Source organism: Cajanus cajan, chromosome 5 (genome assembly GCF_000230855.2).
Source record: "Cajanus cajan strain Asha chromosome 5, NIPB_CcT2T_4, whole genome shotgun sequence".
Lineage (NCBI taxonomy): Eukaryota > Viridiplantae > Streptophyta > Magnoliopsida > Fabales > Fabaceae > Cajanus > Cajanus cajan.
The window spans coordinates 55,710,139-55,737,696 of record NC_138521.1 but is presented as its reverse complement, the minus strand read 5'-3'; the positions used below and the strand labels follow the sequence as shown (position 1 = coordinate 55,737,696).

The following is a 27,558-nucleotide window of genomic DNA, read 5'->3' as shown; positions in this document are numbered from 1 at the left end:
CACAGATATCCATGATGGAAGGTACTAGAAGCCCAACCCGTCAAGAAAAGTCTAGACCCTGTCGTGTGAGTTCCCTCTGTTAGCATATAAATCGAAGAAAACAGTGCGCCGCGCTGCCACCACCCCAAACATGGACGCATCCAAACTCAAAGAATTGAAGCATTTCATCGAACAGTGTAAGTCCAACCCTTCCGTCCTCGCAGATCCTTCACTCTCCTTCTTCCGCGATTACCTTGAAAGGTAAATTAATTCAATTTAATCAACACTCCCCTATTTCTCTTCCAAACAACACTCTTATTAACTTACTATCTCTGTCTTCTATCTTGTTATTCCTTCCAGTCTCGGCGCAAAGCTTCCTGATTCTGCATATTCTAAATCGGTACCCTAATGTTCCATGGTTACTTTTTTTTTATATTTATTATTATTATGAATATTTATATTTATGTAATATGCTGCTTTGTGTTGCGTATGGAAGAAGGACGTAGAGAACGATGAGGACATAGAGGATGTTGCGGAGGAACAAGAGAAGGTGGAGGAAGAAGAGGAAGATGAGATAATTGAATCCGATGTAGAGCTCGAGGGTGAAACCTGTGAGCCCGATGATGATCCTCCACAGAAGGTTTTACTTTTTGTAAAAAAGGATTACTTTTGTTGATTTATGTTGCATTTGGGCTTTTCATTGAGGCACATGCGTGTGCGTTTCAGATGGGAGACCCCTCTGTCGAGGTCACTGAAGAGAGTCGTGACGCTTCGCAGGTGGCCAAAATGAAAGCCATGGAAGCGATTTCTGAAGGTTAAATTTCTTCTAAAGTGAATAATGCTATGTGATTTATTTATTTATATTTCATGGTTATTATTGGGGTGTGGATGGATCCACAATCAATGCACGAGAAAAGGAAACAGTGAAATACAAACACAATTAATAAGACAACTGGTCCTAAATATGTGTGTCAGTGATCCTTAGAAGATAAAAAAAAAGTCCGATATAGTAAGGTATATTACAATTTTTTATTGGCTCGGGTTGTGGACTCTTTTAGATTGTGAGGTAGGCAGGAAGGAACACCGTTGGATTCAAGGATAAAAATGTAGTGTTAACTGTATATGTATTGCTAGGAAGCTTGTATATCTGTCTGGTTCATAGGATGTAACTGACATCATTTGTGTTGTGTCTTGCGTTATTTGTCATTTTGAAATCAATGCTAAATGTATATAGTTCGATTCGATTCTTTACACCCTCATTTTAAGTTTATGTAACCTCTTACCACCTAATTATTGCTAGTTTGCTACCTATTTTTAAGTGTTAAGGTAATTCCATAACAGGTGATATCAATAAATACACAGATCATGTAACGTGCACTGTCACGGTGTCATATTGTGCAACTACTGTTCCCATCAAAGAGAAGCATTTCAAATTTCATAGCATTTCACGGAGTGTGGGGAAACACTCTTCCTTGAGAATGTGGCACCCTAGATAACATAGCAGATTGTGTCATCGGATCATTTTACCCTCTGTTTCTTCATACACAGATGACCATAATCAAACTAGGCTCGGATAGCACTTGTTAGGAATTGGATGGATTAGGAACCACAATAAACATGCATGGAGGAGGAAATGAAGGCACTACTACAACAATAATAATATGAGAATTTAATGTGGTTTAGTCTGACTCTCCCATGTCCATGATCTTTAGAAAGGATAGAAAAATTCATTAACAAAATATGCTACATCTTTTGAACAGCCTATGTTGCAAACTCACCCACTTCCAAACACTCCAATTTCAAATATCTCTCAAGTGTTTAGGCCATTCTTTCTGGTGATATTGTTTATAACTGTAACATTAATTGGGGATCTTAATCATTGGACCATGTAATGCCAGGTAAGTTGGAGGAGGCAATCGAGAACTTAACCGAGGCAATTTTACTCAATCCCACCTCTGCCATTATGTATGCAACTAGAGGTATGACTTTATTTGATTGTTCTCTTTTTTCCATTCACTAGTTATTTATTTATTTTTTTTATCACCCAAGATAAGGATTCATTCTTAATGGTTTATAAATCATTTACAGCCAGTGTTTACATCAAAATGAAGAAACCCAATGCTGCAATCCGTGATGCAAATGCTGCTTTGGAGGTTATATTCTCTCCCTTATTTCTTAGGCTGACAAACTGAATTACATCCTTGCTTGCCTTGAAATATACATGTGAATAAAGTGTACTTGTTTAATGTTTTTATTGCATTATTCCTGAAAGAACTGGGCACTAAAGTAAACTTATCTCAAATGTGAGCAAGCATAAGCAAGGCGAATGTCCTCTCTAAAATACTTAATGGGTTAAGATCTTGACACACTTAAATCAAATTATTGGTAAAAACACATTTGCTTACTTGGCTAAACTCATTTTGGGGGAGCTTTTTCCACTATGGAATCCATGCTATTCAGAGATTATAGATCATGGGTTTCAATGACATTTCCTTGTTCCCATATGGGCCGTAATGTTATATTTTCCAGTGACAGTACTTTTACAAGTGTGTACCTGACCTGTATGCAAGGATTTTTATTTTATTATTGCCTTTTCTAGATTAATCCTGATTCTGCTAAAGGATACAAGTCACGTGGCATGGCACATGCATTGCTGGGTCAATGGGAAGAAGCTGCAAAGGATCTTCATGTGGCTTCAAAGTTAGACTATGATGAGGAAATAAGTGCTGTACTTAAAAAGGTTTGCTTTCTTGACCCTTCGTATCATTTATCTGCCACTGAAACAGTAGTTAAGCATCTAGTAGTGGGCCATTCAACTAGAGCAATATGTTGTTTATTTATGGTGTGTCATGTTATCCTTATAAAATTTGTTTACGGTAATATGAATTCCTTGAAATGTATTGATTTGTCTGTATGATATACTGAAATATCCTTGAAATTTATGTGGCAACTCATTGTAAATATTGGATTGCCTAGGTGGAACCAAATGCTCACAAGATTGAGGAACACCGTCGGAAGTATGAAAGACTGCACAAAGAAAGAGAGGAGAAAAAAAAGGAGCGTGAGCGACAGCGTCGCCGTGCTGAAGCTCAGGTTCACAATTTTGATACAGAGATGCTAAAAACAGATCATGCCATGAAATGAAATGTAAACCTATGTAATTTAGTTGTTGCTAATTTGCTGTTTTTTTTTTCAGGCTGCATATGAGAAGGCTAAGAAGCAAGAGCAATCATCTTCCAGTAGAAATCCTGGAGGCATGCCTGGAGGGTTTCCTGGTGGCTTCCCAGGGGCTGGGGGCATGCCTGGAGGCTTCCCAGGAGCTGGGGGCATGCCTGGAGGCTTCCCTGGAGCTGGGGGTATGCCAGGAGGCTTCCCAGGGGCTGGTGGCATGCCTGGAGGCTTCCCAGGGGCAGGTGGCATGCCTGGAGGGGTGCCTGGCAATGTTGATTTTAGCAAAATCTTGAATGTAAGTAAATACGAATGTTGGATGTCTTTGTGTGCCTTTGAGGTGCTCTAAGGAAAATCCTTTCTCACTAATGAACATGTGCACACATTCTTATTCTTGTCTTGATATTGAACTTTCCTTGACACATCTCTCAGGACCCTGATCTGATGACGGCATTTAGTGATCCGGAGGTTATGGCTGCTCTTCAAGATGGTAATTATCAGTTCTAATGTTTGGTTCCATTCTTTTTCTAGTCTAGTTAGTTTGTATACTCATTTGAGGACCTATTTGATGTGTGCCAACCAAAACCTGAATGTTCATAAGCTTCAGACTTTATTGAAACTGCAATGCCATGTGCTTGTCTTTGCAGTTAGTTTTGGATTTATATTCTCACTATTCAATAACAACTGTTGCATATAGTTTTGATGGGAATAGCCAATTATTCACTGGAGTTGATTAGACTGAGAAATATATAAATCCCCTGCACTCCTCTCTCTCTTTCTCTCTCTCTCTCTCACACACAGTAGTTCCTATCCTAATCAGGCATAAGAATTAATGAAATTGATTGATGTGGCTAATGTTTGCGGGAAACTGGATGAGCAGCGGACAGTTTTGAAATAAGTTATAAAGTGTGAAGAATGAACTTATTCTATCCTCTACATTAGAATTATAAGAAACTGTTCTCTCTCTCTCTCAGTGAATGTTAACAAATGACCATTTGAAATTTGTTTACATAGTTTCTGCTGGGTATTTTGTGTGGCTCCATGAAACTTTTAACTGGCATTGCATGCCAAGCTGTTCATAGAAGTTTAAGAGAATTATTAATAGAGATATTTGTTTAGATTTGTCTTGAAATTCGTAAAATTGCACATTGAAGATCTAAATTCCCAAGCTGAAAAGATCTACTCTGTATATATATATATATATATATTATATGTTGGATGATGACCCTGTTATGCTAAATATGTTGCATATAACCATTTCATACTTCTTTTGCCCCATATTTTAGAGTTGTTTACGGAGAAAGTATTTGATTTGCTGGTTATTAATTGCAATTTCTCCTTTTTCATTTTGGGGTTGGCGCAGTTATGAAGAACCCTGCTAATTTGGCCAAGCATCAAGCAAATCCGAAGGTGGCTCCTGTAATTGCGAAAATGATGAGCAAATTTGGAGGTCCCAAGTGAACACCTTTAGATGCTTATTTTAGATTTCAACATTCCAGGCCTCTGCCATCGGGTATTTAATGTTTATTGATATTGCATTTTTCATTTTAACGAATTGGTCAAACTTTTTACCATTTGTAAGGCCTGTTTCTTAGGTGCTTAGCTCCTGTTGGTAGCCATGTTTAATTTTCAACAATGTAATGTTGTTTTCCCGAGTGAATTTGAATGTTTAAAGTTGATATTTTTTCATTTCAGGAAAAATAAAATAATAGTTTCTTAGCTTAGTTCACAGTGATTACTAGAGGTCTTGTATTGTGCCCAGAGGTGGTTTTAATGTTATGTCCGTGTTTTTTTATTTATTTATATTTTCCAATAAAAGTTGACTTTTTCAGATAGCGAGTTTAGCTAAGCTTATCCTCTCAAGAAAAAGATATGCCTTATTAAAGTGACAATTGCTATGGTGGACATCTTTATGATGGTGTACCATTAATATTCATAGTCAAATTTATCTCATCTCCCCAATTATATTATATACCGTCACCACCTGAATTTTTTTCTCCTGTCACCGTCTCTTTCTGGCTCGTTCCGCTCTTTGATGTTATTTACTTTTAAATGAGATTTTTTTTTTGTTTGTTTGACATTTATGGCCTTTAATCAAGAAAGTGACATTTGTGTTTTTGCCTTTAATCAACCAACCTACAGGAGTGGTAAGATTCGCATCGCCGTTGCCGGACTTGTGAATTCTGCTGTTGCGAGTTTAAGGGTTATGTTGATATCATTGGAGGTCGTTTTTATTTAGAACTTGTAAATTCCGCATTTGTGAGTTTGAAGGTTATGTTGATACCATTGAGGTTCGTTTGTCATTTTCGAATTTGTGACCTTTGTTAGTGATAAAGAAAATTCCTTATCGATTTTGAACTTGTGTTGTTTTCTGTTGAACCCGAGAGTTTAGAGATGAACAGTGTTTGTCTTTGAGGAGGTAGGTGGTGTTAGCAGGTTGGAGCTTCGTATAAATTAATTCTAAGCACTGGTAAAATATAAAATCAATGGTGGCATGAATGTTCTGTTAACTCAGTGAGTTGTCGGGTTTGATTCCTGGATACATTTAGGCATATATATTTTTATTGTTAATTAAAACAAATGAAATCCCTTTTATGGGAAAAACCGAAAATGTCATCAAGAGTAATCGAATCCCTCGGTGGAGTATGTGTCAATTTGGTAAAGGACAAAATTGTAAACAACTAAATAAAATGAATAGTAACTTTTTAAAGCATGACACACAGAAGTTCTGTACCACCAAAGAGAGAAAAAAAAAAATCAGGTTGGTTAATGCATGATATAATTGTGTGGGTGAGAGGAATTCGGTGAATAATATATTGGTACACCATGTCCCTATTAAAGTTTGTTCAAAGACTACCTAAATGTCAAGTGAAGATGATTAGTTAAAAATTAATTTAAATAGTTAAATTAAATCATAGTAAATTAAGGGCGAGAATTTGGGTTTGCTCTTATTTCTTAAGTGAATTTCTTTCGAATTATGTTTTATTTTGTTGCAAGAGGGAAACAGAATTGGAGTGTAAAAATAAATTATGATTAGGCCAAATGACTCTAGTGGATTAGCTCAGTGGTTGGAAATGAAACAAAACAAAGTCAGTAGTCACACTTCGTGTTTTCGTAGAAACTGAAGATTGTGTGCCGTTCATTAAAATGTCCCTGTATATTTTAATATAAGAGAAGATAAATTATGTGGATCACACAACAAATTTGATAATATACAAAACAGGGATAACCGGATAAGGATGGATTTTTCCCGGTAATATTAATTTAAATATAAATCTATTATTAAAGGTACGTAATAACATATTTAAATGTACATAAAAGAGAGACGTAAGAATTTGATACAAATTTATCTTTATATATTAAATATAAATAATTAAATCGTGCTGGTGTTTGTAGGTTTTTTTTTCATTAATAACATTTTTAGAAATTATATCTTAACAAGAGTATTTGCAATTTTTCAACTATTTCAATTTATATTTATAATATTTGTTTTTAAATTAAATTTTAATATCTTAAAATATTAATTTTAAAAAAAATACTTTACAGTATAAAATATCTATTTGTATAAATTAAACATGAATAAATGAATCACGTATAAGTGTTTATAGACTTTTTCTTAAATGAAAGGATTTTTTTGTTATGTTGTTAAAAAGAATTGGAAATCGATCGGTCTATTAATTTAGAAGAACCACAAAAATAATATATAAAAGAATTGATAAGAAATCGGATGAGCCGACTTAAAATTAATAAAAATAGGTCAAGATTTGTTTCAGGCTGAGTTGAACTAACACACACATACATATATATATATATATATATATATATATATTCTAATCTTTTAAAATATTCTTTTGATAAATAAATAAACATATTTACTAAAAATTATAATTAAAATAAATTATGTTGTTTAATATTTTTTTAATAATTTTCTTATAAAAATATGATTTAGTTATTTATATTAATTTATAATTTTTTATATCATGATATTTTGTATTCTATATTTTAATTATATTAATTTAAAATTTTCTATTCTAAATATAAAATTGTTAATATATATTATTATATTTTATTAAAATTTAAACTTAAATATTATTTGTAGATTTTTACATACACTTTAAACAATATATATATATATATATATATATATATATAATAATTTTTTATTTTTATTTTAGTTATACAAAATTATGATATTATATAATGACATCATGTCTAGAGGCCAAGTTCAAAAGGAACCAAGAAAAGTATGCTAGACTTGAAGGTTTATTGAGCTTTGAGTTATTTTAGTAGCTTATTTTCTTTTCTTTCTATATATTTTTTCTTGTAAATATTTTTTCTTTGTTTTTGGCCTTGTATTTTAGCTAAGTAGTATAAGAATTTTTGTGTTTGTATTGATTTTATTTTGAAGGTGTAATTAGTAATTTATGAGAGGTATAACTAGCTAAAACCATGTTGAATTTATTGGACTTGGATGACCCAAATTCTTATTGAACCATGGGCTTGGACCAATGTTGCATAGACACGACATGAGATTGTCATGTCCCCCCAACCCGACGCTCTTTTGGAGCTTAGAGGTTGTGCCTTAGACACTTCAACAAATCATGTACATACAAATCAGACATGTCTACATTGCAGATACTTACAAAATTGACATGTCTTTATCGCGGATACTTACAAATGAACACAAATACATCTTGACGCATTATCTGATACGCGGATTCGAGGTTTTTTTTTATAAAAAAAATAAATAAATCTTGATAAAAATAAAATTAAAGATGAGAGACTTTGAGATTTTTTTTTAAAAAAAGAAGAATAAATCTCAAGAAAAACATAAATAAACAAGGGAGAATTTAAGTTTTTTTTAAAAGAAGAATAAATATCAAGAAAAATAGAAAAAAGGAAGAATTTAAGATTTTTTTACAAAAGAAAAAAGAAAAAAATCCTGATAAAAATAGAAAAAAAGAAGGGAGGATTTGAGATTTTTTTTAAAAAATATCTTGATAAAAACATAAATAAGAAAGAAAATCATTATTGTCTCTCTTTACTTAACCTTCACGTGATAAAAAATAAAAAATCTTAATAAAAGTAAAAATAATGAAGGGAGGATTTTTAAAAAAATAAAAAAAAAACTTTTTTGTTTGTGAAATATGATGTTTTTTAATAATTTATTGTCATACTAATATACAATTTTTTATCATATTATTCGTATTATATATTATATATATATATCATGTCCACATATCTTATATTTTTTGATTTTACTATATTTTCATAGGCTTGGATGTCCATTTGCTAAGCAAGTGGTTTGGGCACCTAAAACCAAATCGAATAGGATATTTATGTTGTTACATGAATTTTGATATCACATTACAACAACTTGCAAATTAGTAATAATTGATTTATGAGGTGTAATGACTATGTAGTTAAAATTTACTCCTTCTCAACTAAACCAACCTTTTGTTCATTTTTATAAATAAAGAATATAATTTTTGATTGGTAATTAATTTTTCTTGAAAAATAATATTTGAATATAACCATTTATTTTATTGAATTTTTGACATATAATATATGTTTTAAAATTTAATTTAATTTATTTATAAATTTTTTTATTGTATATAATGACTTAAATATTTTATAATTTATAATTTAAATTTAAAATTTTCAATTGATATTATATATATTATTTTAGAGTAATTTTTAACATTTTTAAAATTAAACTTTCATTATATTGATCTTCAATATTTTTTATTTGTTATTATTATTAATTTTAATATTATTTACATAATATTTTTTTATTTTATAAATATACTTTTTATTGAATGAGATAACTAATTTTATGTATATTTAAAATTTTTAAAATTCCAAATACTTGTAGCTTAAAATGAACTTTTAAGCTAAAAAATTAAATTTAACAAACATGTTTTACTTATTTTTATTTGAAGTTTTGACTTAAAAGTTACTTATTAAAAAAAAAAAGCTAGGTCAAACATACTCATATACTTCTTATTTCTACTAGAAGAAAAAAAATATTTTAAAATAATTAAATATAAAATATCTCTACATTAATTTTTAAAACATTAAAACTAAGCCACAATCAAAGTTAAATTATAAAATATACATTTATTTTAAAACTTTATTTGAATTGTGGTTGGTGCGCGTTGAGGTGCCGCGCAAGGCACCAATGACGAGGCAAATTTGTCGAAGATTCCGTTTGTCGTTTTCCAATATCCTTGGCGATTCATACAATTCTTTTCTGTCTTGTTGTCTGAAGATTTTCATGGCATTATTAAGTATTAACCATGCAACTTGTTGCATCAACTATTAAACTTGTTATATATCTCATCTTAATATCGGTGTCTAATCAATGCCCCATCTGAATTCCCAACGCAATAACACAAACATGATTCTCCACTCAGCTTTCCTTCAAAGCCTCTTAACAGTTGAGTATTGGCAAAACCATATCACACCCATCCTTCTAGCATTCTTCCTCATTTCCGCCCTCACTTCCTACGCATGGCTCAAGCCCAAGGCCCAAACCCTGCCACCGGGTCCACCGGGCCTCCCTATCTTCGGGAACCTTCTATCCTTGGACCCACAACTCCACACTTACTTCGCCGCCCTGGCCCAGATCCACGGCCCAATCTTCAAGCTCCAACTCGGGAGCAAGCTCGGCATCGTCTTGACTTCACCGCCCATGGCCCGCGAGGTGCTCAAAGACCACGACACCGTTTTCGCCAACCGCGACGTCCCCGCCGCCGGGAGGGCCGCCAGCTACGGCGGGTCCGACATAGTGTGGAGCCCGTACGGAGCCGAGTGGCGGATGCTGCGGAAAGTGTGCGTGCTGAAGATGCTGAGCAACACCACCCTGGATTCCGTGTACGATCTCCGCCGCAAGGAGATGCGCAAAACGGTGGCGTATCTGTACGAGCGAGCGGGGAGCGCGGTGAACGTGGGGGAGCAGGGGTTTCTGACGGTGATGAACGTGATAACGAATATGATGTGGGGTGGGGCGGTGGAAGGGGCGGAGAGAGAAAGCTTGGGGGCGGAGTTCAGGGAGTTGGTGGCGGAGATGACGCAGCTTTTGGGGAAGCCCAACGTCTCGGACTTTTTTCCCGGGTTGGCCCGCTTCGATTTGCAAGGTGTGGAGAAACAGATGCATGCGCTGGTGCCCCGCTTCGATGAGATATTCGAAAGAATGATCGGTCAACGGTTGACTATTGAATGCGAAGATAGGAAGGACTTTTTGCAGTTTTTGTTGAAGTTGAAGGAGGACGGATATGGTGCTGATTCCAAGACCCCATTCACCATCACCCACGTCAAAGCCCTGCTTATGGTACGTTTCTTCTCATTCACGACTCTCAATTTTTACTCTGCAACTTGCATCATACTAAATTATGAAAATCTTGATGATCATAAATAGGATATGGTTATCGGTGGGACCGACACTTCTTCCAACACGATTGAGTTTGCCATGGCAGAAATATTGCATAAGCCAGAAGTCATGGAGAAAATCCAAGAGGAATTGACAATTGTGGTTGGGAAAGATAACATGGTAGAAGAATCTCACATTCATAACTTGTCTTACTTGCAAGCGGTGATGAAAGAAACTCTTCGATTGCATCCTACACTTCCACTTCTAGTCCCTCATTGTCCTAGTCAAACTATCACTGTGGCAGGCTACACAATTCCAAAGGGATCTCGCGTGTTTGTGAATGCATGGGCTATTCATAGAGACCCTTCACTTTGGGAGAAACCATTGGAGTTTGATCCTACAAGATTCTTGGATACAAAATGGGATTTCAGTGGCAAGGACTTCAATTATTTTCCCTTTGGATCTGGAAGAAGAATTTGTGCAGGAATACCAATGGCTGAAAGGACTGTTTTGTATTTTATTGCCACACTTCTACACTTATTTGATTGGACAATACCCCAAAATGAAAAGTTGGACTTGTCCGAAAAATTTGGTATTGTTCTAAAAAAGAAAACACCATTAGTTGCGATTCCCACCCCACGGATCTCCATTCCTGAATTTTATAAATAAAGTCATATATATATATATATATATATATATATATATATAATTAATGTTTAAGTGAGTTGGTTCTTGAGTTTATCATAATAGATCTCAAGACTCTATGAGCACTTGTATAGATATTTACAAATTGTCAACTAGCAAGGTCTTCATATCGATAACAAAGGAACTCACATTCTAAGATGAGTCATTCCCTTTTCAATTGGACACCAACTTTTGTTCACTTTTATAAATAAATAATATAATATTTGTGACGTTTCGCACATGGCCAAAATGAAAGCCATGGAAGCGATTTTTGAAGGTTACAAATCTTCTAAAGTGAATAATGCTATGTGATTTATTTATGTTTCATGGTTATTATTGGGGTGTGGATGCATCCACAATCAATGCACAAGAAAAGGAAATAGTGAAATACAAAAACAATAAATAAGACAACTGGTCCTAAGTATGTGTGTCAGTGATCCTTAGAAGATAGAAAAAAAGTCCTATACATTAAGGTATATTACAATTTTTTAATGGCTCGGGTTGTGGACTCTTAGATTTTGGGGTAGGCATGAAGGAACCTGTTGGATTCAGAATTTTTTACTGAAATAATTTTTTTTTAAATTTTTTTTTTACCAAAACTTCTAATTTATTTACAGAAGTAGCACCTTTTACTGTTCACACTCAAAATTTCTGAATTTCAATTTTTTTTTATTTTTTTTTTGGCTCAGAATTCGGTCCCGGAGAACCGAATTCTGAGTAGTGTTTAAACTTTTTTTCATTTTTGTTTGTAGTTCGAGTTGTGTGTTAATGTTGCAACTGGGACGGCCCGTTCTCCAAGCAGAACGGGTCGTTCTGCTTGTATGCGTAGTCTGTTAATTTTGAAACTAGAACGTCCAAGCAGAACGGCCCGTTTTGATCCATTCGTCATGTGTGTATTTTTTTCATCCGGAACGATCCGTTCTGAAAGGAGAACAGCCCGTTCTGCAAGGAGAACGGGTCGTTCTATAAGGAGAACGGGCCGTTCTCCTTTTAGAACGGGCCGTTCCGGATCCAGTTTTACACCATGCTCAGACCCAAAAAGCAAAAAAAATAAAATTTAACAACTCAGAATTCGATTCCCGGAAAACTGAATTCTGAACGTGAATAGTGAAAGGTGTTATTTGGTAAATAAAGTGGTACAGGTGCTTTTTTGGTAAAATTTTAAAAAAAAATTATTTTAGTAAAAAATTTGTTAGATTCAAGGATAAAAATGTAGTGTTAACCGTATATGTAGTGCTAGGAAGCTTGTATATCTGTCTGGTTCATAACATGTAACTGACATCATTTTTGTTGTGTCTTGCGTTATTTGTCATTTTGAAATCAATGTTAAATGTATAGAGTTTGATTTGATGCTTTATGTCAGAAAATTAAATCAAGCCGATAATGTTGAATGGCTGCAACACGGACTTGAAATTTTGACTATTTCACAATGGCTGCACCGTTTCTAATTTGCTTCAAAGTGAAGAATACTAAAAGTTACTTAGTAATTAAGTTTTATAAATTGTAATGCCTATAAAAGGTAGTGTATGCTAAACAAAGTACGTAGAATCCTTTTCTTTGAGTGAAATCTTATTTTAGAAAAATCTCTTCTTCCTTCTTGTAACATCTCAGTTTTCAACATGATTATTACTATTATTATTATTATTATTATTGTCATTATTACTATGTGGTATCTGGTCATAATTTGGTGGTTATATTTTACTTCAATTATAGATAATTCACACTCCATTTATGCTTAGAAAGATATGTGTGTTGTTGGATCTAATTAGATAGTTGTGAAATGTTTTTTTTAGAATCATTTCTCGCTGGGCTGACTGACTAGTCTCAGTGTCCGAGGCATAACTTGGGCTGTGATGGTCCAAATGATGCAAAATTGGTGTCAATGGAAATCTAAGAGAAAAACGCACAACTTTTGCAGAAATAGCCATTTGCAAAATCGGTCGTTTAGGAGGTCAAAATTGGACTTTTATTAATACAATTGTTTCTCGCTGGGTTGATTGGCAAGCCTCGGTGTTTGGAGTATAACTTGGTCGGTGGTTGTTCAAATGATACAAACTAGGTGGCTATGGAACGATAAGAGAAAATCCTACAACTTTCATGAAGGAAATATTTTCAGATTCGGCTGTCTATAAGGTCCAAATCAGTAGCCAAAGTCGGTGCGGAAAAGAACATGGCACCAACTCCATTAATTCACACCAACTCCATTAATTCATCCCACCAACTTCTATAATTCATTCCACTAATTCATTCCACTTAGTTTTGTCTATCTTTTCTCCATTATTTTACATTTTTTTAATATGTTTTGGAGGCTATAAATAGGCCTTCACTTCTCCATTGCAAACCATCCCAAGAAATACTTCTCATCCCTCAATTCTCATTCTCTCTTCTCTCATACTCTCTTCTTTCCCTCTTCTTCTCTTTGAAGACCAAGGGAAATCTAGAGGAGGAGGTTCTGTCCTAGTTTTAGCTCCGGCCCCTATTTTAGACGGAAGGAGCCTTGGGGAGGCAGCTGTGCTATAGTCTCAGTTTCTGCCCGAGTTTCAATTCAGGTTTATCCAAGTAAGGGTGGCATTTATAAAATTAATCTAGTATGCTAAGTAAGGGTAGTACTTATAAGACTTAATCTAATATATATGAGCATGATAGGAGTAGTATAACTTTTAATATGCGATTTTGTTTGTATGAAGGTTGTTATTTATTTAAGTTGATGGTTGTTTTGGATATTTAATTTGGCATGGTTATGGTTATGATTATGTTTATATATATAATTATGAAGTATGTTATGTGTATGTGGTTTGGAAAAGTAAATAGGACTGAGAGGAGTAAGGTTATGGATGGGAGATCTCTTGGTGAGATCAGGGATATAATCTTTGGAGAAAATATGAAATTTCGGAATCCCATTGTGAGGATTTCCAATTTGGAACTTTTCCAAGGATTATATAGTAAACCACTTCAGATGTTAGGTGGATTCTGAAGTACTCCTCTAAGTATCTATTTGCTACCGGTATGGGTCTGGGTCGAGTCATACCGATGGATGAGGTGACCCCACCAGGGTTACGTGACGACGTAATCCAACTGTATACTTTCCATGAGAGGTTAGGCGTGAGACATGGGTTGCTGACATGTTTCACCGTATCAACACTTGGTTTGGATAGGTGTTGAGGCCAACAGTTGGTTTGGATGTGTTGGTTACATCATGGATTATACGGTGGTGTGACTTTGCTTTGGATGTAGATTATGTATACATATGGTATGGATTGTATACTATGGTTATGGATTTCTTTAATTAATATGTATGCATTGGCATGGAGGTGTATACATTATATTGGTTTATATCTATCTTGGAAATACATGTTGGCTTGAATAAATAATTGTTAAATGATATTTATACTATGGTTGGTTTTATACGTGCTAACCCTTATGTTTCCATGTGGTGGAACTGTGATGATCTCACTATGTGGGGGAGCAGATTAGGTGTGAGGCCATGGGATAGCAAGGAGTCTTCTGGGTAGCTGCTTTGAGAAGTGGCTAGGCTTAGAGCTTGACCAGCACCTAGGGTGTTTCTGTTGATGGTTAATGTTAATATATTTTGGATGACTGTATAATTTTACTGAGAATGACTAATATATTTATGTTTGCTATTATGAAAACAATTTTTACACTCTAGCGTAGCTGGCTTTTGCTCTAATATTTTCTTTATTATATATTATTTATTATGATTGATGATTTATGTGATGACCTAAGGTGGGTCGTTACAATTTTGGTATCAGAGCTGGTCAAGTCTCTTTAGGATTTGTGGGGAATGGTCTTGTTATGTTTCCGTTGTATGGAAACGAATTTTGAAAGGAACTTCATGAGTAACTCATGAGTTTCTTAATCTTGATTAGGAATTTCTTATGAGTTTCGTGTAAACTCATAAAGTTCTTTGACCTTTTTAGGATGACTGGTAGGGGAAATCATTCTAATTCTTCTTCAAGCATGGATGGGCGGCAAATTGCTCGAGCTATGGAGCTAATTGCTGCTACTATTGGATAATAGAATACTTTATGGTGAGCTTAGGTACCAATAGTATGAATAAAGCCTTGATAATCAACTAGAAATTATTGACACCTTAGATTTAGGTGAGACATTGATTTGGCAAGAGTTTACAATTAATGGAATTTAGGAATCTATAGTAGTAGTGATTGAATCCAAAGAGGTTGTATCTGAGAATTGAAGTTTTGATGGGAGATTGGAACGTTCCTTGAGTGTTGGTGCTTGCATGATAACTTTTATGGTTGAGGTAGTATGTGAATTTTATTTTGTGAGCTGTTTTGGTTTAGGATTGTAATGAAAAGCTTGAATATGAGTTTAAGGTGGAAAGGAGTGAGTTTGGAATGATTAAGGTATGTTAGTACACTAATGCTGTATGATATGGGGATTATTTTTGTTGAAATTTTGTTGTGCCAGTATGAGTATCATATTGATAGAATCTGATTTTGTGGTCTTTATGAGAATTATGGCTTTAGATACTATCTTTCTAATGGAACTGGAATCAGGTAAAAAGCAGGTCTAGAACTCTAGTTATGACTGCTTTGGTGATCAGAAGTCTAGTTGTTAGAGCTGAATATACTTGAAGTGATTGTTGAAATTTTAGTTAGGAAGGTGATCTTTTTGAAATCTTAAGAGTTGTAGCTTATTCATTTAGCTTTCATTTAAGACAGGTTTGAAATCATTTGGATGAGTATAACTCTATAGATATATACTGTCATGATAGGCATAACAAGGATAAAATAGATTTGGTGATGTTTTGAGGTTTGGTCATTGAAAGGTTGATTAAAATGATATGCTTGGTTCATGGTGATCAATTCATATATGCTTAGGGATAGTATATGTGAAGGAAGTATTCTAATATGAATTGATATGCAAGTATGTGACCTTATGGATCAATTAATGGATATTTGTGTGTTAATGAAAGGTTTTGATCTTAGGATGTGATACCATCATATTAGAGTTAAGTGTGAAGATATATCCAAGATAAACTTAGGCTAGATTATCTAAGTATGACTCTGATTGTATTAGGTGCGTGTTTTAGGCCATGTAATTTCTTGTGAAGGTTTAACATAGAGCTACCTAAGGTAGAAGTTGTAGTGAGAGATACCTAATTCAATTAGTAAAATTAAGAGTTTTCTTAGGATAATTTATAGGAGATTTATTAAGTAAATTTCTAAGATAGCAGTTCGAGGTTTAGGCTACTCTCATCTCACTCGCCTCTACTACAGGAATCGCTTTGCTTTCTTTTCCTATAGCTACTAAGATAGATTCGGGAAGAGTGTTGATGCATGAAGGAAAGATAGTAGCTTGTGATTCTAGGTAATTGAAAATTCATGAGAGGAATTACCTTACCCATGACCTTGAGTTAGCAATTTTAATTAAGATTTGGAGACACTACATATATGATTCTAAGCTAGAGGTTTTTAGCGATCATAAGAATTTTAAATATCTATTGACAAGAAGAGATAATTGGAATTTTTAAGGACTAGGATTTTGATCTTAATTGTCATTTGGGCAAAGCTAGTATGGTGGTTGATACTTTGAGTAGAAGACCTCTAGATATATCTTCCCTTATGGTTAGAGAGATAGATCTTTTGGTTTGGTCTAAAGATTTAAGTTTGGCTTATGAGGTTACCCTTAGTAGTATGAGACTAGGTATGACTAAAGTAACAAGTGAATTATTGAAGGAAATTGGAGAAGCATAATTAGTTGATTCATTTTGAAAACAAGACAAGAGGATATAGGACAAGGTAGTGGATAAGAGCTGCCTTCGGTATAGATGAGGTGGTAAGACTTGGAGATTGATTCTGTGTAAAACTTACGCTTAGGCACATGATTTTTGGAGAGGGTCGTAGAAATGAAAATATTATTCTGGCAGATACCTTGAGTAGGATGATCTTTCGCCTACCACATTTGATGATTTAAGGGTTGGATTTGACTAAAGAACTTAGAGACTTAAGCGTGATGTGTGAGCTCACCCTTAGGAGCATTGAATTTAGTATGTTGAAAGTAACTAATGAATTAATGGACGAGATTAGAGAAGCCTAGGAGTTAAATTCTTTCTTAGTGAACCAAGTGGAGAGGATTAGTAGGGGTGGGTATAAATAGCCCTTTACGAGTGGAAATTGATGACGTTTTGGGGTTCAATAATAGGATCTATGGCCTAGTAATCTTGAATTTAGGAAGATGATCTTAAAGGGAGGACACAAGTGTTCTCTTAGTATCCATTGAGGAGCTACTAAGGTGTATCAAAGTCGTGCAGTGGAAGCATGGTGGCCTTAAGTGTAGAGAGGAATAGAGGATGGTGTGTACTCATATTTAGTAAAGTATAAGTCTGAGACAGAACATTAGGTGCCTTTTAGGACTTTTGTAGCCTTTAGATGTTCCTATTTGGAAATGAGATAATGTGTATAAACTTTGTTGTGGGTTTTCCTAGGAGGTTTAGGAAGAATCTTGAACAAGATATGGATGGGGTTTTAAGGTACAAAGGCAGAATTTGTATTCCACAAGATGGAGAGTTGAAGAAGTTGATACTTGAGGGAGGTCATAAAAGCAAGTTGAGTGTACATCCGGGTATGACAAAAATGTATCAAGATTTGAAGAAAATGTTTTGGTGGAATGGAATGAAAAAGGAGATAGCTGAGTATGTTGCATCTTACATTGTGTGTCAGAAAGCTAAAGTGGAACATCAAAAACTAGGAGGTTTGTTACAAATAATGGAGATCCCTGAATGGAAATGGGATAGTATAACCATGGATTTTGTTGTTGGATTACCAAAGTCTGCTAAGAATTGTGATTCTATTTGGGTGATCATGGATAGATTAACTAAGTGTGCTCATTTCCTTCCGGTGAATATAAAGTGGTCCTTAGAAAGGTTAACTCAAGTGTATATTAAGGAGATTGTTAGATTACATGGTGTGCCCTCCAGTATCATCTCTGATAGGGATCCTCGTTTTACATCTTGATTTTGGAAGAGTTTGCATCAGGCGTTAGGGACTAAGTTGAGACTCAGTTCTGCTTATCACCCACAGACTGATGGGCAGTCTGAGAGGACTATCCAATCTTTGGAGGACTTGTTGAGGGCTTGTATTTTGGATCATCTAGGGAGTTGGGAAGAAATGTTGCCTTTGGTCGAGTTCACTTATAAAAACAATTTTCACGCATGTATAGGAATGGCACCATTTGAAACTCTATATGTGAGGAAATGTAGAACACCTTTGTGTTGGTTTAAAGAAGGAGAACATGTATTTTTGAGGGTGACTCCTACCACAGGTGTGGGAAGAGCTATTAAAACTAAGAAGTTGAATCCTAAGTTTATTGGGACCGTATCAAATTCTCAAGAGGATTGGAGCAGTGGCATATCAGATTGCATTACCTCCATTCCTATATAATTTGCATGATGTGTTCCATGTGTCACAACTGAGGAAGTATATTCACGATCCGAGTCATGTCTTGGAATCAGAGGCAGTGCAAGTGAAGGAGAATTTAACTTTTGAGAAACAACCAGTTTCAGTGGCAGACAAGAGAGTTAAGAAGTTGCGAGGTAAATCTATCAATTTGGTGAAGGTTATTTGGGATGCAGACACTAATGAAGCCACTTGGGAGTTGGAAGACAATATGAAGGATCAATACCCATATCTCTTTTGAGTAAGTGAATTTTCGAGGACGAAAATTTTTGTTGTTGGGGAGAATTGTAACATCTCAGTTTTCAACATGATTATTACTATTATTATTATTATTATTGTCATTATTACTATGTGGTATCTGGTCATAATTTGGTGGTTATATTTTACTTCAATTATAGATAATTCACACTCCATTTATGCTTAGAAAGATATGTGTGTTGTTGGATCTAATTAGATAGTTGTGAAATGTTTTTTTTAGAATCATTTCTCGCTGGGCTGACTGACTAGTCTCAGTGTCCGAGGCATAACTTGGGCTGTGATGGTCCAAATGATGCAAAATTGGTGTCAATGGAAATCTAAGAGAAAAACGCACAACTTTTGAAGAAATAGCCATTTGCAAAATCGGTCGTTTAGGAGGTCAAAATTGGACTTTTATTAATACAATTGTTTCTCGCTGGGTTGATTGGCAAGCCTCGGTGTTTGGAGTATAACTTGGTCGGTGGTTGTTCAAATGATACAAACTTGGTGGCTATGGAACGATAAGAGAAAATCCTACAACTTTCATGAAGGAAATATTTTCAGATTCGGCTGTCTATAAGGTCCAAATCAGTAGCCAAAGTCGGTGCGGAAAAGAACATGGCACCAACTCCATTAATTCACACCAACTCCATTAATTCATCCCACCAACTTCTATAATTCATTCCACTAATTCATTCCACTTAGTTTTGTCTATCTTTTCTCCATTATTTTACATTTTTTTAATATGTTTTGGAGGCTATAAATAGGCCTTCACTTCTCCATTGCAAACCATCCCAAGAAATACTTCTCATCCCTCAATTCTCATTCTCTCTTCTCTCATACTCTCTTCTTTCCCTCTTCTTCTCTTTGAAGACCAAGGGAAATCTAGAGGAGGAGGTTCTGTCCTAGTTTTAGCTCCGGCCCCTATTTTAGACGGAAGGAGCCTTGGGGAGGCAGCTGTGCTATAGTCTCAGTTTCTGCCCGAGTTTCAATTCAGGTTTATCCAAGTAAGGGTGGCATTTATAAAATTAATCTAGTATGCTAAGTAAGGGTAGTACTTATAAGACTTAATCTAATATATATGAGCATGATAGGAGTAGTATAACTTTTAATATGCGATTTTGTTTGTATGAAGGTTGTTATTTATTTAAGTTGATGGTTGTTTTGGATATTTAATTTGGCATGGTTATGGTTATGATTATGTTTATATATATAATTATGAAGTATGTTATGTGTATGTGGTTTGGAAAAGTAAATAGGACTGAGAGGAGTAAGGTTATGGATGGGAGATCTCTTGGTGAGATCAGGGATATAATCTTTGGAGAAAATATGAAATTTCGGAATCCCATTGTGAGGATTTCCAATTTGGAACTTTTCCAAGGATTATATAGTAAACCACTTCAGATGTTAGGTGGATTCTGAAGTACTCCTCTAAGTATCTATTTGCTACCGGTATGGGTCTGGGTCGAGTCATACCGATGGATGAGGTGACCCCACCAGGGTTACGTGACGACGTAATCCAACTGTATACTTTCCATGAGAGGTTAGGCGTGAGACATGGGTTGCTGACATGTTTCACCGTATCAACACTTGGTTTGGATAGGTGTTGAGGCCAACATTTGGTTTGGATGTGTTGGTTACATCATGGATTATACGGTGGTGTGACTTTGCTTTGGATGTAGATTATGTATACATATGGTATGGATTGTATACTATGGTTATGGATTTCTTTAATTAATATGTATGCATTGGCATGGAGGTGTATACATTATATTGGTTTATATCTATCTTGGAAATACATGTTGGCTTGAATAAATAATTGTTAAATGATATTTATACTATGGTTGGTTTTATACGTGCTAACCCTTATGTTTCCATGTGGTGGAACTGTGATGATCTCACTATGTGGGGGAGCAGATTAGGTGTGAGGCCATGGGATAGCAAGGAGTCTTCTGGGTAGCTGCTTTGAGAAGTGGCTAGGCTTAGAGCTTGACCAGCACCTAGGGTGTTTCTGTTGATGGTTAATGTTAATATATTTTGGATGACTGTATAATTTTACTGAGAATGACTAATATATTTATGTTTGCTATTATGAAAACAATTTTTACACTCTAGTGTAGCTGGCTTTTGCTCTAATATTTTCTTTATTATATATTATTTATTATGATTGATGATTTATGTGATGACCTAAGGTGGGTCGTTACACTTCTCTCTCTCGTTTTTGTTGTGCATGATATTTGATTGTTTGATTGATAACAATTGGTATCAGAGCTTAAGAGTCCAGTGATAGTGTGAGTGAAAAGAAAAAAATATTTGAGTGAGGAACAAGAGGGTTCTCACTTTGTTAAAAAAAAAAGATAGAGTTGTTATATCTTTGAGAGAGAGATATGGCCACCAGTTACAATATTATTTGGTTTGGTCCCAAGTTAGATGGGAAATTAGATTTTAGTTATTGGGAGACTTTGATGGCCACACATTTAAGAGCTCACAATATTTGGAGCTTTGTTGAACCGGGATTAGTAGAAGGAGCTGGTGATACTGCTAGGAGAAGGGACCAATTGGCGCTGTCACAAATTCACCAAGGAGTAGATTATTCTATTTTTGGCAAAATTGCAAATGCCAAAATTGCTAAAGAAGCATGGAATATTTTGAAGTTGTCATATAAAGGTGTAGAGAAAGCTCAAAAATCCAAGTTGCAATCTTTGCGAAGGGAATATGAAAGATATGAAATGTCAAATTCTGAATCCGTGGAACAATATTTTTCACAAGTTACAGATTTCGTCAACAAAATGAGAGTATATGGAGAAGATATTCCTGATAGCAAAGTGGTGGAAAAAAATTCTTTGAACAATGCCGATGAAGTTTGATCATGTGGTAACTACAATAATTGAGTCCCATGATACAGACATCATGACTGTAGCAGAGTTGCAGGGAAACATTGAAAGTCATGTGAGCAAAATCTTAGAGAAGACAGAAAAAGTAAATGAAGAAGCTTTAAAAAGTCAGGTGAATCTTAACAATATAGCTGAAACCAATCAAAGTACAGAAAGTAGAGGTCGTGATAATTACAATAATGGAGGAAGAGGAAATTATAAAGGAAGAGGTCGAGAAAACTATAGAGGCAGAGGACGTGGAAATTTCAATCAAGGACGAGATAATAATCTTGGATCATTCAACCAAAGAGGAGGAAATACTTTTGGTGTTGCCAACCGTGGAAAAGGACGTGGTAACAATTACCAACAAAGAGAAAACTTTAATTGCTTCTACTGTGGAAAGTTTGGGCACAAAGCTACAGAATGTAGATTTAAACAACAGGCGAACGTGGCAGAAAGTCATCAAAATATTGGTGAGAATTCTTATAATCCACAAAGTTTATTTTTGGCAAGCAATACATTTTCTGAGGATGAAAATATTTGGTACTTGGATACTGGATGTAGCAATTATATGTGTGGGAAAAAGGAGTTATTTTCATCTTTAGATGAAACAATAGAATCTACTGTGAGATTTGGAAACAACACAAATATTCCTATTTTAGGGAAAGACCAAATTAATATTATATTGAAAGATGGTTCGCAAAATTTTATCTCTGATGTTTTCTATGCTCCTGGTCTTCATCACAATCTATTGAGTATGGGACAACTATCAGAGAAAGGTTACAACATGCAGATTCATCATGGATACTGCACGTTGATAGACAAAAGTGGAAGATTTATAGCTAAGGTAAAAATGACCCCAATCGCTTATTTCCTTCGAAAATTTGTCATGAAAAGTTTTATTGTTCCCAATAATGATTGGTTGTGGAATATGCGCTTTGGACATTTTCACTTCTCTGGATTAAAGAATATGTTTTTGGCTTGGCTATTGTGAATATTCCTAATGGTGTTTGTGAGACGTGTGAGATTGGAAAGAAGCATAGAGAATCATTCCCAACTGGAGTATCTTGGAGGGCGAAGAAGCTATTAGAGATAGTTCATTCAGATTTGTGCACAGTTGAGATCCCAAATCATGGTGGTAGTAGATATTCTATTACTTTTATTGATGACTTTAGTAGAAAGACATGGGTACACTTCTTGAAACAGAAATCAAAAGCATGTGATGTCTTCAAAATGTTTAAGGCATTTTTAGAAAAGCAAAGTGGTTGCAAGATTAAAGTATTGAGAACAGACAGAGGCCAAGAATATCTTGCTTGTACAAATTTCTTTGAACAACATGGAATTCAACACCAACTAACAACTAGATACACACCTCAACAGAATGGAGTTGCTGAAAGAAAGAATAGAACAATCATGGATATGGTGAGATGTATGTTAAAGGCCAAACAGATGCCTAGAGAGTTTTGGGCAGAAGCAGTTGCTACTGCTGTTTATATCTTGAATAGGTGTCCAACAAAGAGTGTTCATGACAAGACACCAGAAGAAGCTTGGAGTGGAAGGAGACCATCAATTAGACATCTCAGAATTTTTGGATGCATAGCATATGCACATGTCCCAATCAACTTCATTGGCTATAGCTCAAATTCAAAGGCATATAAACTTTACAATCCAGAGACAAATAAGGTCATTATCAATATAGATGTGACATTTGATGAGAAAGGCATGTGGGATTGGTCTTTTAAATCCCAAAAGAAGAAAATTGTGATCTCTAACAATTATGAAGAGTTTGAGGGACAACCAGATCTAGTTGTTGATGAACCAGAATCCTCTAACAATTATGATACAAGCTTAATTTACGGTAGGCAATGTCAGAAAATTAAATCAAGCCGATAATGTTGAATGACTGCAACACGGGCTTGGAATTTTGACTATTCCACAATGGCTGCTCCGTCTCTAATTTGCTTCAAAGTGAAGAATACTAAAAGTTACTTAGTAATTAAGTTTTATAAATTGTAATGCCTATAAAAGTCCGTGTATGCTAAACAAAGTACGAAGAATCCTTTTCTTTGAGTGAAATCTTATTTCAGAAAAATCTCTTCTTCTTTCTCTCTCTCATTTTTCCTGTGCATGATATTTGATTGTTTGATTGATAACAATGCTTTACATCCTCATTTTAAGTTTTTGTGACCTCTTACCACCTAATTATTATTGCTAGTTTGCTACCTATTTTCTAAGTGTTTAGGTAATTCCATAACAGGTGATATGAATAAATACACATATGTATTGTGCACTGTCAGTGTTATATTGTGCAACTACTCATCCCATCAAAGAGCAGCATTTCAAATTTCATAGCACCACACGGAGTGTGGGGCAACATTCTTCCTTGAGAATGGCACCCTAGATAACATAGCAGGTGGTGATTGTGTCATCAGATCATTTTACCCTCTGTTTCTCCATACACAGATGACCATAATCAAACTAGGCTCGGATAGCACTTGTTAGGAATTGGATGGACGAGGAACCAAAATAAACATGCATGGAGTAGGAAATGAAAGCACAACTACAATAATAATAATATGAGAATTTAATGTGGTTTAGTTTAACTCACCTATGTCCATGATCTTTAGAAAGGATAAAAAAATTTCATTAACAAAATATGCTACATCTTTTGAACAGCCTATGTTGCAAACTCTCCCACTTCCAAACACTCCAATTTCAAATATCTCTCAAGTGTTTAGGTCATTCTTTCTGGTGATATTGTTTAAAACTGTAACAGTAATTGGGGATCATAATCATTTGACCATGTAATGCCTGGTAAGTTGGAGGAGGCAATCGAGAACTTAACCGAGACAATTTTACTCAATCCCACCTCTGCCATTATGTATGCAACTAGAGGTATGACTTGATTTGATTGTTCTCTTTTTTACATTCACTAGTTTTTTTTTCTTCTTTTTTTCATCCAAGATAAGGATTCATTCTTAATAGTTTATAAATCATTTACAGCAAGTGTCTACATCAAAATGAAGAAACCCAATGCTGCAATGCGTGATGTAAATGCTGTTTTGGAGGTTATATTCTCTTCTTTATTGCTTAGGCTGCAAACTGAATTACATCCTTGCTTGTCTTGAAATAGACATGTGAATAAAGTGTACATGTTTAATGTTTTTATTGCATTATTCCTGAAAGAACAGGGCACTAAAGTAAACTTATCTCAAATGTGAACAAGCATAAGCAAGGCGAATATCCACTCTAAAATACTTAATTGGTTAAGATCTTGAAACACTTCAATCAAATTATTGGTAAATGCCTGGAGGCTTCCCAGGACCCTGATCTGATGACGGCATTTAGTGATCCGGAGGTTATGGCTGCTCTTCAAGATGGTAATTATCAGTTCCAATGTTTGGTTCCATTCTTTTTCTATTCTAGTTAGTTTGTATACTCATTTGAGGACCTATTTGATGTGTGCCAAAACTTGAATGTTCATAAGCTTCAGACTTTTTTGAAACTGCAATGCCATGTGCTTGTCTTTGCAGTTAGTTTTGGATTTAAATTCTCAATATTCAATAACAACTGTTGCATATAATTTTGACGGGAATAGCCAATTATTCACTGGAGTTGATTAGACTGAGAAATATATAAATCCTCTGCACTCCTCTCTCTCTTTCTCTATCCTTTACATTAGAATTATAAGAAACTGCTCTCTGTCTCTCTCATTGAATATTAACAAATGACCATTTGGCATTTGTTTACATTGTTTCGGCTAGGTATTTTGTGTGGCTCTAAGAAACTTTTAACTGGCATCACATGCCAAGCTGTTCATAGAAGTTTAAGAGAATTATTAATAGGGATCTTTGTTTAGATTTGTCATGAAATTCGTAAAATTGCACGTTGAAGGTCTAAGTTCCCAAGCTGAAAAGATCTACTATATATATATATATATATTATATGGGATGATAACCCTGTTATGATAAATATGTTGCCTATACCCACTTCTTACTTCTTTTGCCCCATATTTTAGAGTTGATTATGGAGAAAGTATTTGATTTGCTGGTTACTAATTGCAATTTCTCCTTTTTCATTTTGGGGTTGGTGCAGTTATGAAGAACCATGCTAATTTGGCCAAGCATCAAGCAAATCCAAAGGTGGCTCCTGTAGTTGCGAAAATGATGAGCAAATTTGGAGGTCCCAAGTGAACACCTTTAGATGCTTATTTTAGATTTCAACATTCCAGGCCTCTGCCATCGGGTATTTAATGTTTATTGATATTGCATTTTTCATTTTAACGAATTGATCAAACTTTTTACCGTTTGTAAGGCCTGTTTCTTAGGTGCTGAGCTCCTGTTGGTAGCCATGTTTAATTGTATAGCTGGCAAAATGGGTAATCCGGCCATACGAGTTACCTACCTTGACTCACTTTAAAAATGGGTCAATCTGTTCTGATTCACTTTTAATTTTCTCAAAATTTTCTTGGCCCGGTCTGGTCCACTATGGGTTGGTGGGTTATACAGGTCTGCCCACCAACCCACCAAAAATTTTAAAAAATTGTCAATAAAATTTAAAATTTAAAATTAACTATAAATTAACATAATAATCATAAAATTAGCATCATTAATAGTTATAAATCATAATTTATCATACAAAATTAAATACAAACTATGATAAAAGTCTAAAATAAAAAATTTTAATGTCCAATTATACACAATTAATTATAAATCATAATCAAATTTTAATTTTAAAAAAAAAGTAGGCTGGTGGGCTGCCCGGCCCACTACGGGTTCAACCCGGGTGGGACGGGTTGAAATATACTCACTTACTATAAAATTTTTATTTATTTTGGTACGGCGTGACCCGTTTTCAAGGTGGGTCGGGTTGGCCCACGGGCCGACTCTATTTAATTGTCAACAATGTAATGTTATTTTCCCGAGTGAATTTGAATGTTTAAAGTTGATATTTTTGCATTTCAGGAAAATTAAAATAATAGTGTCTTAAACCCTAAATCGTATTATTTAAGGTAAATTTTTTTAGTATTTATATTTGCATTGTTTTTAATCTTTTTGTCTTTGTTGGTATATATATATTTTTTTAGTGTTGTAATTTTTATGTTGAAGTTACATATGTATTCATTCAACTTTATGTATTTTATGACAAATTTATTTTGTTAAAGTTATTCTAAATTAAATTTATCGACTCTTTGTGTCTTTTTTGTATTCTCATCTGAGATATCCACTATTAAGATACCTAATTTTTTACCTTCATAAAATTAAATATCTCTGTCATGTTAATATAAAATAGACAATGTTACAAAAAAAAATAATGTTAGAGACTAAAAGGATTAAAAAGTTGCAAATATAAGGACTAAAATGATTTATCTTAAATTATAGAAACTAAAAATGATTAAAAAAAAAGTTAATATATGACTAAAATTGACTATTTTAAAGTATAAAGACTAAAAGGTAAAATAAGTAAAATTATTAGGATTAAAAAAATATTTTAACATTATTTTTTTATTTAAAAGATTTGAACATGAGATTTTATTATTAAGAAATTTAATTTTATTTGAACTAATAAAATATTAATATTTTATGATTAAATTTTGGCTTAAATATATTTTTAATTCCTACAAAATTGGCAAGTTTTAATTTTAGTCTTTTTTCTTTTCATCCCTATAAAATTGAAACTATTTTTTGGTTTCACATCAGTATTATAAGGTGAAACTTAAGACTAATTTGGTTTTGACCAAAAGATAAAGATAGTCTGATCAATGATCATTTTTAATCCCTATTTTTTATATGACTATTTTCAATTA

The 27,558-nt window shown here is 34.3% G+C and overlaps 3 protein-coding genes across 7 annotated transcripts; all 3 read left to right on the top strand.

Moving 5' to 3' along the window:
* HIP1 (HSP70-interacting protein 1) lies at positions 1-26,006 on the top strand. Of its 4 annotated transcripts, none has more exons than XM_083075414.1 (12): positions 7-240; positions 340-379; positions 479-619; positions 706-793; positions 1,878-1,958; positions 2,068-2,132; positions 2,579-2,719; positions 2,956-3,072; positions 3,176-3,445; positions 3,580-3,637; positions 4,511-4,660; positions 5,290-5,505. In XM_083075414.1, the coding sequence occupies exons 1-11, from the start codon at positions 131-133 to the stop codon at positions 4,606-4,608; spliced, it is 1,209 nt and encodes a 402-aa protein (XP_082931540.1). In that variant the 5' UTR covers positions 7-130; the 3' UTR covers positions 4,609-4,660; positions 5,290-5,505. The 4 variants fall into 4 exon arrangements, with proteins under 4 accessions (XP_082931539.1, XP_020226749.1, XP_082931540.1 ...); XM_083075412.1 differs by having other exon boundaries at positions 476-619; XM_083075413.1 differs by lacking the exons at positions 3,580-3,637; positions 4,511-4,660; positions 5,290-5,505 and adding exons at positions 25,075-25,132; positions 25,848-26,006 and having other exon boundaries at positions 1-240; positions 476-619.
* Positions 9,444-11,386, top strand: LOC109809066 (geraniol 8-hydroxylase). Its single transcript, XM_083075411.1, has 2 exons — positions 9,444-10,480; positions 10,568-11,386. The coding sequence occupies exons 1-2, from the start codon at positions 9,512-9,514 to the stop codon at positions 11,186-11,188; spliced, it is 1,590 nt and encodes a 529-aa protein (XP_082931537.1). The 5' UTR covers positions 9,444-9,511; the 3' UTR covers positions 11,189-11,386.
* LOC145958376 (uncharacterized) lies at positions 13,284-25,047 on the top strand. 2 transcript variants are annotated; one of them, XM_083075416.1, is made up of 4 exons: positions 13,284-13,762; positions 14,673-19,886; positions 20,797-24,647; positions 24,756-25,047. In XM_083075416.1, the coding sequence occupies exon 3, from the start codon at positions 21,730-21,732 to the stop codon at positions 22,744-22,746; it is 1,017 nt and encodes a 338-aa protein (XP_082931542.1). In that variant the 5' UTR covers positions 13,284-13,762; positions 14,673-19,886; positions 20,797-21,729; the 3' UTR covers positions 22,747-24,647; positions 24,756-25,047. The 2 variants fall into 2 exon arrangements, with proteins under 2 accessions (XP_082931542.1, XP_082931543.1); XM_083075417.1 differs by lacking the exons at positions 13,284-13,762; positions 14,673-19,886 and having other exon boundaries at positions 19,903-24,647.
* Positions 26,007-27,558: the final 1,552 nt, after the last annotated feature.

Excerpts from the sequence above, each read along its gene's own strand:
- LOC145958376 (XM_083075416.1), top strand. The coding sequence starts at position 21,730 with ATGCCGATGAAGTTTGATCATGTGGTAACTACAATAATTGAGTCCCAT.
- HIP1 (XM_083075413.1), top strand. The coding sequence starts at position 131 with ATGGACGCATCCAAACTCAAAGAATTGAAGCATTTCATCGAACAGTGT. Across the intron at positions 1,959-2,067 it reads CATTATGTATGCAACTAGAG|CCAGTGTTTACATCAAAATG; the intron begins GTATGACTTTAT and ends AATCATTTACAG. Across the intron at positions 3,073-3,175 it reads GTCGCCGTGCTGAAGCTCAG|GCTGCATATGAGAAGGCTAA; the intron begins GTTCACAATTTT and ends TTTTTTTTTCAG.
- LOC109809066 (XM_083075411.1), top strand. The coding sequence starts at position 9,512 with ATGCCCCATCTGAATTCCCAACGCAATAACACAAACATGATTCTCCAC. Across the intron at positions 10,481-10,567 it reads ACGTCAAAGCCCTGCTTATG|GATATGGTTATCGGTGGGAC; the intron begins GTACGTTTCTTC and ends GATCATAAATAG.